At 37.1% G+C, this 10,895-nt stretch overlaps 3 protein-coding genes across 3 annotated transcripts; 2 read left to right on the top strand and 1 right to left on the bottom strand.

The window, feature by feature from the left end:
* Window positions 1–869: 869 nt before the first annotated feature.
* On the top strand, window positions 870–2,905 carry LOC136970535 (cytochrome c oxidase subunit 6A2, mitochondrial-like). The gene is made up of 3 exons (XM_067264969.1): window positions 870–1,025; window positions 2,019–2,173; window positions 2,711–2,905. The coding sequence occupies exons 1-3, from the start codon at window positions 920–922 to the stop codon at window positions 2,795–2,797; spliced, it is 348 nt and encodes a 115-aa protein (XP_067121070.1). The 5' UTR covers window positions 870–919; the 3' UTR covers window positions 2,798–2,905.
* A 32-nt stretch (window positions 2,906–2,937) lies between these two features.
* On the top strand, window positions 2,938–4,889 carry LOC136970536 (MIF-like protein mif-2). The gene is made up of 3 exons (XM_067264970.1): window positions 2,938–3,179; window positions 4,418–4,590; window positions 4,663–4,889. Exons 1-3 carry the CDS (start codon window positions 3,072–3,074, stop codon window positions 4,715–4,717), a joined length of 336 nt encoding a protein of 111 aa, XP_067121071.1. The 5' UTR covers window positions 2,938–3,071; the 3' UTR covers window positions 4,718–4,889.
* On the bottom strand, window positions 4,586–10,481 carry Cdc45 (cell division cycle protein 45). The gene is made up of 19 exons (XM_067264967.1): window positions 10,354–10,481; window positions 8,095–8,154; window positions 7,919–8,011; window positions 7,734–7,828; window positions 7,560–7,674; window positions 7,405–7,490; window positions 7,285–7,333; window positions 7,159–7,220; window positions 6,977–7,087; window positions 6,844–6,903; window positions 6,638–6,769; window positions 6,473–6,571; window positions 6,019–6,124; window positions 5,893–5,948; window positions 5,687–5,825; window positions 5,383–5,466; window positions 5,202–5,317; window positions 5,055–5,131; window positions 4,586–4,989 (listed from the first exon to the last, which is right to left on the bottom strand). The coding sequence occupies exons 1-19, from the start codon at window positions 10,402–10,404 to the stop codon at window positions 4,925–4,927; spliced, it is 1,656 nt and encodes a 551-aa protein (XP_067121068.1). The 5' UTR covers window positions 10,405–10,481; the 3' UTR covers window positions 4,586–4,924.
* Between the last annotated feature and the right edge of the window lie 414 nt (window positions 10,482–10,895).

Genomic DNA, 10,895 nt, shown 5'->3' with positions numbered 1-10,895 from the left:
TATCAAAATGTCTTCAAATACGTCTTTTATAAAATTATAACGTCATTTTTGATTCAGTGATCGAACGTAAACAACGTCACGTGATATTAAATGTCCAATCGGATCTAGGATGATGATAATTTAAAATATTACAAAAACTTATCGTCATTTTATTTAGAATTAAATGTTTCTACGTCAAATTTATTAGTATAAGAAATGTATAAAAATTTTCTTATCGTGTGTATTTTTATGTTATAATGACGTAATTCGTTTACTTTTTTACGAATGAATTTATAAATGACGTCATTAGATTTAACCGTTTACAAACAGGGAAACGTTCGAACAATAACGTTATGTAATTTTATACTGTAAAAATAAAAAACAGAGCAAAATTTTTCCAATTTCCTCTAAACGTATTCTTCATTGAGTAATTTTTTATTTGCTTAATTTATTTAACCAATCGAAGCACTTATTTTTATAAAAAATAAATAGAGCACATCACGTGACTAATTTATCCAATAACAACTAAATCACACGATTAAATTCGCATGATTGAATTCTTTCGGGAAAATATAGCAATTTTGTAACAAACGAATTAAAAAAGTTAAATCAAGTCAAAAAAATTTAAACTTGTAAAAATCAAAACGTAATTTAAAATTTCGTGACGTGCATTAAACTAATCACGTGACGTTTTTTCACGATTACATCACACGATTACCCGAATGAAAACTTTTATTTAATAATAACAATTTATTAATTTTACTTAATATATTTAAACCTAAAGAATTAGTTCGTTTGTTACGAATAACAATATTTTCCCTTTAAAAATACGAGACTTATAAAACACGCCAACTGATTGACAGAAATTTAGTCACGTGATAAACACCAACGAATAGAAGCGGAGGATCATCTCTGGTAACAGTAGAAGGTGAAAACAAAGATGGCGGCTATGGCATCGTTAGCGAAACGACTTAACTTGAACGCGGCGAGATTTATTCGACAGAGTAGATTAATGTCGATGGGTACACCACCCGAAGTAGCCGAAGGTTGGTTATTAATTATAATTAACCGTTTTTAGGGTGGAAGTAATGGTTTAACCTTGTTACTAATGTAATTCCCTTAACAATGTTGAATTTACCTTCAATTTAATTAGATTTTAGCCACTTAAAGCAACACAATTAGTAAAAATATAAATTAAATTCGTTTAAAGTCGTCCATTTTATCAAAATAATTTGCCATTGCTTAATGGTAATTAATGCCCATGACTTAATTAGGTTTTGCTGGGAGTCAGCATTAATTGCAGCATTAAACATGGCAAAATGTAATAAAATTATTGATAAAATGGATTTAATAAAAACAAATCTAATTGAAATTGAAATTATAAATGTTTCCAAGGCATTAATTTGCCTAATTAATTGAATCTTTCTCATCTTCCTCAATGTTAATCAATGTAGCATGCCGTCCTCTTGCCTGGGTAAAGCAAGATCATGTTAGAAGAATTTGGCCTCGTCCCCACATAAAACATTACATTTTGGGGTTCCCGGGTGGGGTCTTACAGGGCCACGGCCTCATCTGATCTCTGAGGCGGTGCCCAAGAGATTTAGCGGGCGCAACGGTGCTCGGAAGTGCACGAAAATTGCCCAAGAGGATGGAGATGTAGTGGGTCCGACGATGCTTGGATCTCGTTGAAAATTGCCCGAAAGCCTTCGAAGAATTGCACGCTTGCATCGTTGTTATTGCCCAAGTTTTTTCGTATAGGGTAGTAATTTTGATCTCATGGTTAATTGATCAGTATCACTATAAGTTAACAATTGCAAGTTTTGAAGGATTTTCCACATTTAATAATGTGGGGAAATTCTTCAAAACTTACAATTGTTGCTGCTATAATGTAATAATCTGTAAATCCGGCGGTAAGTAACAATTCAGTCTTCTATCTGGGAATTATTCTCGCAATCTTCTGTTGTCGGCATCTCTTACATGTTAAGACAAATCAGAAATGACTTCAGAGACACTTTAATATCCAGAAATTTCTGTTCTAGCCGCAATGAAGAAGTGGAGAATGCTTACTTTCTTTGTGGCCCTGCCGAGCGTAGGCATCTGCATGGTTAACGCCTACTTGGGCGAAAAGGAACACATGGCGCACTGGCAACGTCCCGAGTTCAAGCCCTACGAACACTTGAGAATCAGAAATAAGGTAATGATACACGATAGAATTCTTACATCCGAGACATAATATTTTAAAAAATTAACTAGTTTTTAAAATAAAGTACTATCAAGTACCGAGCGCATAAAGGTTAAATGTGGTAATATTTGCATCATTTAGGAACGGTTTACCATAACTGTACTTTATAGTAGCAAAATTGATTGTAAATCTGTAAGAATTTGGTAAGATCCACCATAAGTCGGCTGCAATTTACCTCTAGAATTTTGGCATTTTAAAATCACAGATAAAGTCCCGCAGTTATGCTACAGCTTAAGTGTTATTTACCACAACTTTATATTGTGTAAATAAATTAAGTATACTGTATAGAGCTTGTCTACCACGCTGTAAACAGAATACAGGATAATAATAATGGAATATCCTGCCATATTATCGTACGAAATGATTCTAAACCGACCATAAATGCAAGAATATTGCCACTTTTACGCGTTAAATCTACGAAATTCTACGTAGATTTTTGGCTTCGGATCGACACGCTTAACGTCCTTTTTCTTTGTTTTTATTCCGTAGCCATTTCCATGGGGTGACGGCAACCACGGCCTGTTCCACAACCCTCGCAAGAACGCCCTACCCGAAGGTTACGAAGACGAATTGTAGAATTTAAATTAAAATTTGTACTAAAACGAGAATAATAATAATAATGTTAGAAATGGTTTACGAATGTCTGTAAAAAAAAAACATAGATAAATAAAGTGATGAGAACGACGGGAAGTTGCGTAATTTCGTCGGGCGGAAGTGACGTTCGTAACGCGCATTTACGAAACGGTTGTGTTCCGTATCGCCGCGTCGCAACCGCCGAACACGTGACTGGGGGTCAAGTTAGGGCGGAGAAGGTCAAAGTTTGCGATTTGCAGCAGCGCTCTACAGCAGGATGCCGCTGTGCACGTTCCACACCAATCTGCCGAAGGAGAGGGTCCCCCACGATCTCCACAAGCAAATTTCCGATCTGATCAGCAAGATCCTGGACAAACCCGAAGCGGTGAGTGGACAATTTCGATCGTAATCGGATTAATTACCATTAAGGAAGCGAGTTTAATCGCGTTGAAAAGTTACGAAATCGATCGATCGTTTCTTTTAAGCCACGTGATCGATCGTAGATAACTTAAAATAGCATTGCGTAGCGTAATTCTAGCGCGACGAGAGCGATTCTAGAGACGTAAATTCCTCGCTTTGTCTAGAATTTCGTTGCATCGGCTCTTGTTTCACTTATTTAGTCTCCACTCCCAGCTGACACCATTTCTGAATGGGTGGTGCTTCCTATTATGTAGTTATGAATTAAAACACGGTTTAAATTACACCAGTTACCGTGCAACAAATGCTTGTTGCATGGCAACTTAACCTATTGCAATATTCATCAATAGGTTTATTTAAATGCGAGTGGGGTACATACTCAAATTAGATGCGATCCCGAGCGCGTCAACTCTGCCCTTTGTGACGCAAATCTTGGTTCGGAGATCCTTGGCTCCGTGTCGTGTATACGACGTCCGGAATTGCCAAAAGACCGGCCGTAGTTTGCCACGTGGCTGCTTTGTTTCCGTTTCCACAGCGTGTCGAGTTGCAAGATGCTAGTTTCGGCATAACTGCTGGTACACGCTGTATTAATACAACTCGGTTGTTTATTTTGTATTTTAAGTTTATGCAGGGACTGCACCAACAGCGACGAAAAATAGGACGACTTTTATTAACTGACATGGGTCGTTCAGATTGTACGTGTCGGTAGAATAACTCCTCCTCGTCAAAGTTGCGGCGATCTTTTTTGGGACGACGAGGACGTCGTTCTCCTCGATTTTCTGGAACGTGGCTTACTGTGACTAGCGAGCGGTACTTTCACACTTGAGATGGTCAGAGTTTTTGTTCGGTCGGTGGTCCTCCATCCGAGATCTGGTGCCTTTCGATTTCCATCTGTTTGGTCCAATGAAGGATAATTTGACAACAGAATGGTGCACATCTGAAATTTTTCAAAGAGGATTCCAGAATCGGATTCAATGATGGCATAAATGAGGTTGAGTATTCTTTGTGTACAGGAGTTACTCTATCAGTATATAAATATAAGTTATGTCCCCGCATTACTTTGGGTATAGTCTTGCACTTAGCTTGGCAAGTCTGTGGAGCCTATTTGCGTATCTTGAAACTTCCACGATGCCAAATACTTATATTAGCCAAAAAATTGAAGGTAACTATAGATATTACCGTTTAAAATCCCTTAATTTTAAACAGAAAGTGACCGTGATAGTCCACCCAGACACTCAGATGTGTAGAGGAGGAAGCGACGATCCTACCTGCATGCTGGAAATCTGGTCCATCGGAGTGTTTTCCGCAGAAAAGAATCCCAAATACTCTGGACCCATCTACCAGTTTGTCAAGGAAAAATTAGAGATAGCCGAAGACAAGTAATGACCTTTATTTGTACTAAAAAAAACCGTTGCAGATTTTTCTTTTCATAAAAATCTTCTCCTTTACAGAATAGTGATCGTGTATCACGATCTAAAGGCCGAGGAGCTAGCAAAACCCAACTAGTGCCAACTCTCTGCAGGACGAACGCAGATTTTTATTCTTTACAGAGTTATAAATAATATACTTAAGAAAATTTCCATTTGTACAAATTGTTAGATTGTTCAAAAATGCATTATTCTATATAAAATGTTGATTTTAAAAAGTATCTATGTACAATTAAAATAATATTTATGAATCCGTGCTGTCGTTTCTCTTGTTTAAAATCGCACTTCAACTCAGTAGAGAGATCAGGGCGTCGAAGAACTTGGCACGATCTTCGGTCCTCAACTGCACCACTGTAAATATAAACGTAAGTTAACGGTAGCAACAAAGACGTGGTTTTAACAAATAAGATACTCACCCGAGGTGTCAAAGTAGTCCAAAATCACTTCCGCCCGAGATTTGTGAGCCGCCTGTTCGAATGCCTTTCCAAAGAAACTGAAATATAATTTATAAAGTTAGTCAAAGTATTCACGTAGTGGTGATTTACGTGCTACTTTATACTAACTTCTTTGTCGATTCTTCCGCTATTGGTGGGATGCCAACAACGAGACTTGTTCCCGCACTCTCCAGGCTCGGCGTTGCCAACACTAATGGCAAATTCCTCAGCCTCCTATTCTTCGTCTGAAGTGAAATCGGTTAGTCATAAAACTTATCTGTATTGTGAATTTCAAACAAAATCAACTCACCGCAGAATACTGCGCCTGTAGTAAGAATCTTGCCAGCATTCCGAGGCGCCCCGGAGAACCAAAATATTTGGCTTCCGGTAAACCCTAGAACGTAAAATAAACTGTCTACATTTTCAGTTACACGCAATTTCACACTAATTTTAAGCATATTTTCTCAAATTGTTTGTTCGTATTCCCGACAAACTTTCCTAGGATTGGCTCGTCCATCAAACAGTTATTTTAGGCTTTTTGTTTATAGGTTAAATACTAAACGTTCTAATTCTTAAAATCATAAAAGAATTCCCACCGTAGAGACGACAACTACCTCTTCGATGGCTGCGTATAAATAGGGCCCGGCGCACGTCAGTTGCCTCAAATCCAAAATGGTCTGAACCTGTTTGAAGACCGCAGTCAGCTGCATTTTGACCATTTCGATTCCCTTCAAAAGTAAGTCCGTGTTTTTCCTAAAATGAACGATTTCCATTAAATTTTAAGTCTCAAACTGGTGCACGGGGACGAAGCAATGCTCACTTGGCCAAAGAATCCAGAGCCATCAAGAATCTGTCTGTGGGGTCACTTTCTTTATCCTGTTATAATTACAAAATTAAATACGTCGATTAAAGTAATAAGAGCAAAATCCGTAATAGGTAAACTTACCGCCGTTTCCAATAACGATAGCGTCGAGTAGACGACGTCTGCAGCGCAGAATTTATTCCGAAACCCATGTTTTCCCACGAAGGATCCGTAAACTATGTCGTCCAACCTGTACGAAGAATAACTATTTTAGTAGGAAGATCTCCTATTAACGTCCAAGTTTATTAAAAGTAATGAAATCTGTGTGTGTGTTTTCACTTTTTATTTATTTATTTCGGTTTCAAAGGAGCTTTGAAACAATAAAACTGTAATAATAATTGGTCTTTTGAAATAACAAAAAACCGACAAAAGTCCGTATGCAGTGTTGTCGTCAAGTTATTAACTCTTAACACTTCTTCCGGAGCATCTCGTACGTCACGAATATAGTAACACATAATAATCAATATTCTTTAAATATATTTAAGCATTTAATGAAATTTACATAATCGCAACTATAAAATATAATGAATGTACGCACCTGTATTTCTCGGCAAGTTCCTCGAACCAGGTTATTACGTTATTCCTCAGCTGCATGTCCATGGCGGGAAATTTCTGCTTACATTCCACCAAAGGTAGCCTGTTTAACGACGCTTAATGAGAACTTTGCACTATTAAATAATTCCAATAATAAAAAATATCTCACCCCATCTCCGCCAAGAATTCGCAGAGTCGTTTCTGACCTTTCAGGCTCCACAGCCTGAATTTACAGGCGGTGTATGTAGTGTGTTTTAAACTCTCGTACAGCGACCAGTGCCTATATAACGCTAGCTGCAAGCTAAATTAAGAGTCAAGTACAAAAATTTGCAAGTTTATAGGGTGTGTGATGTACAAAACGAAAATAAAGGATACTCTTTCTCGAAGGAAATGCGCAGCGAGGTGACCGATTGTACGTTTGTATCTCTGACAGAACTAAAAATAGATTTTGAAATGTCAATTTAGTTGACAGATTTAAGCCATACTAGACTCTGTGTTTAAATCTTACACGTGATTGTGGCGTGAGACGTGAGTTTGCAGATTTCCTACTTGAAGAACATACTTATCCTGTTCTATCTTCCTGAAGAGATATTGTTCGGTTAGGCCGACTATCGCCCACCTGTTGGCAATGAAATTACGTTAAATCTTTGAATAAAATGATTTTCGTTTAAATTTGATGATTATACTTGCCAGAGAAGATCATTCGTGTCTTTTGAAAGTTTCCACGCCAGTTCGAACATAGCTACGGCAGTCTGTTTAATAAATAACATCACCACTCCGATATAAACCCACTTAATTTAATGTTTAAAAACTTACCGATATACCGTAGTAACTGAATTGGGTGTAGTCAAACATTAGCTTTTGTCTGCAGAAAAATCGTTCCACTTTAAAAAAATCTTAAAGAATTGGCACACGAATCCGAAAGAATGAACCTACCTTTGTTCTTTCCATAATCTTCTCTCTCGTCGACGCTCGAGAACTCTTTCGTTTAACCTGATATCCGAATCGCTTTCGTCTTCTGACTAAAATAAATTACTTTTAAAATCGACCCCCATTTAATCTATAAAATAGTTTATTAGCGAAAGAATCACCTCGTCTTCTCGGAAAATGTCGTCGAATTCGGGAATGCCTTCGACGTCGTCCGGTTTAGTCAGAAGGCGAACCTGAACACCATTATAAACATTATACACGTCAACTGGCCGATGGCTGTAAGAGGAAGTAACTTTAAAATCTTGCTAACCACAATGGCGCAAATGTAAACGTACCTGTCGGCAATGTAAAATACGACTTCGTCTTTCGGTTGTAGTAACTCCACGACGTCTATTGTTGCTCCGCAATTGATCATTATGACATATTTCACCTGAAAAATCATATAAAAATTGCCGATTTACAAAATTTCGCTTTACGTACGGTCATACTTTACAGAACGTGTACACATAATCTGTAATACCTGTTCTCCATGCTGTTTGAATGCTTTCACCAAGGCGGCTCTACCAGGTATTGGTATTAATGTGTATAAAATATTGTCGCAATGGAAAAGATACTGGTCGGAGGAAAGAGAACTATCGGTTACATTGGTTTTCTATGTATCAAACAATAATAATTAATTAGGGAAAGGCGACTTACTTGTAAAATTCTACAGGCGCACAATGAATCTACATCAAATCCTGCCAATATCAAAACCCTCTGAAATAATAAATTAAATTAGTAATCTAAGTAAACATTACAATAAAAATAATCTAATTTAAAACCATTAAAACAATACACTAGAATTAGTAACCTAATTAAACAGATAAATAAACATTAAATGAGTTTAGAATGGGAGCGAATTTATCCCTTATTAATGGAAACAAGTAATCTACCATATGATACTGCAAGGTATAAAGTACAGAGAGGTCAGAGTATATGCATTATGTTATCTACACAAAGTTATCTACTACATGGCAGACTGGAGTGACTCAAAACTGATGCACACAAGCAACAAAATTAAGTGTTGACTCATAAAATCCATTGACGACACTAATTTTCATCTTGACTTTGTCACTCGTACATCAGTCTCGCATATCGGACTTTCTCCCCTATTTTCTGAAATCATCTCTCTTGTTCTTTTCTTGTGAAGAGGTTCATATGGAATTTATTGGCTGTCAGCCGTATACTCTGAGAGACTGGTGGTTGATCGCTAGGCGACCGAAGAGCCGGCCTAAACATACGTGCAGGTAGATAGAATGCCTTTCCGGGAGGACTTTTATGGGAAGCTGGCCCCTATTCGGTCAATAATAGACGTGGAGAAAACCCGGAAAAACTCCACGCTGCCAGCCCATCCGAGGGCGACGCGAACCTACGACCAAACTCCCAGTGTTTAGGGTCTGTTCTCTGCCGCCATGAGCAGAGACGGAGTCCACTTGGCCACTAGTGGGCATTTCTCTTGTTCTCTCCATCAGGAGTCTTATATATCAGTTGAACATTTCTAGTAATCGTGTGAAATCTCCATTATGTAATAGATGTTTAATCAGTATCAGCTTCATCCCAGTAGTTATGACGCCACAACATACAACCCAGTACTTTCCAATTAACAGAGACAATTTTGATGCTTTAAAACAAGGGAATGTTAAAACACCATTTAGCATATCTGATTGTCCTAGACTCACGAATACACACAACTTTACACATTATCTGGATCCACGACAATATATATTTGAAGTCTTTCACAAATGGTCCGACCAAATACATTGGCTCCCACCCCTCATTAGCCTGTCACACCAGTGTTGGCTGGATTGATGGGATAATGCAACACAATACAGGGAAGACTTTCTACAGGAAACTGGTGACTATTTGTGTTACACAAATGGGAGAACCCAAAAAACTCCACTTGGTCGGCCTGTTGGTCGAGATATAGGTAAATCGAAACGACGCGAGCGATTAGAAATGTTTATCAAACGGAAATTATTCGATTACTCCATCTTGCCAAAGTAACTAATGCAGTCTTTCTGCACTGATGCGCATTCCTTTTAACTAACTTCCTAGCAGACGAATAGGTCAAACGAATCCTATGGCCCAGCCTGCACGATAAACCTATAGTTTGTCTCTGGGAGACACGTAAAGGTCAAAGTTTACACGCCTCCTTTGCCACAAAAACTCGATAGACCCAAAGGATCACACAGAGCGGTACAAATGATAATCTAATAAGGAAATTTTAACTTTCATCTAAAACAGATGTTAGATTGGCCAAAATTTTCTATTTTTAGCATTCTAAGATGACAAACTTTGTAATAAAACTAATAAAATGTGATTTTCAATCATTTTGAGGCATTAAAACTAAAAAATTAAATGAAAACTGTTAAGAAGAAGCATGTTTTGTGTGTCTTTTCTGTAGTTGTTAGCTTGAAGAAGCAGAAACTAAAGCTAGCTTCTTCAAATCAGTGAGGAATCATCATATTAAACAAAGAAAATTTTTATAAAATTACAATTTAGAGCATTATTATTACATATAATACTCAACAAGCATTAAAATAAGCAAAATTTTTTAATAAAACACAATTTGTTTAGGCAAATCACAATGAAGACTGGGTAGAAGTTACTTTTAGGTAAATAGTACATATGTATACATACAACGATTGTACTAAAAGTAAGTCCTACATAATGGAAGGGTTAAACATGAATTAGTCATAAAAAATTTCGACGATTACAGAAAACTTTGTTTAATATAATTTAATTTCGTTTAAATTAATAATTTCTCATCAAAATAGACATTTCTGAGCTAAAATTCATACATAATTACTCAATTTCATAGCTAAAACCACGTGTCAACACGGAATTTACTAGTTTATGAAACTCGTAAGAAAATAAAAAGCATCATGCATTAATTACGGGTAGATTTTTACTTACAGAATCGGAAATTACGTCGTAAAAATCAGTTTTTATGTCATTTACAAACATATTCGAGCTAAAACCGTTTAAACTGCATTCAACGCTAAGATGGCCTCCAGGTGTTAGACGATCGCGCCAATAGATACAAAAACACGATGACGTTTTACAAGTCGTCCAATGACGTTCGGCGTTTTATAGAATTTTAAACTTTCTTCTTTTAAATCGTTCATTATTAAAATTAATTTCGTTATATTAATTTATATCGTGATTAATTTTATAATAATTTATATTCATTAATATAAATTATAACGCGAAAAATAAAATTAAATGTTTTAGTTTTATACGGCTCTGAGGATCCCGGTTCGAGTTCGATCCGGATGCACGCGCTTGGTCACTTACGTAAACGTATTAGCCGCCCATTTTAAGAAATTCGATAGAGTTTTTGGGAATTTTATGGATCGGTTTGGGGATTGGATTAGTTGTACTGTACACGGCAACGCGACACGTGGGCGATCTGCCAAGAGGAAGTTATGCCTCTCGGAAGGACTTTCTTCGGGAAA

This window comes from Centruroides vittatus, unplaced genomic scaffold, assembly GCF_030686945.1.
Source record: "Centruroides vittatus isolate TY-2023 unplaced genomic scaffold, ASM3068694v2 contig_202, whole genome shotgun sequence".
In the NCBI taxonomy this organism is placed as follows: domain Eukaryota; kingdom Metazoa; phylum Arthropoda; class Arachnida; order Scorpiones; family Buthidae; genus Centruroides; species Centruroides vittatus.
This window is presented reverse-complemented; position numbering and strand designations above follow the sequence as displayed.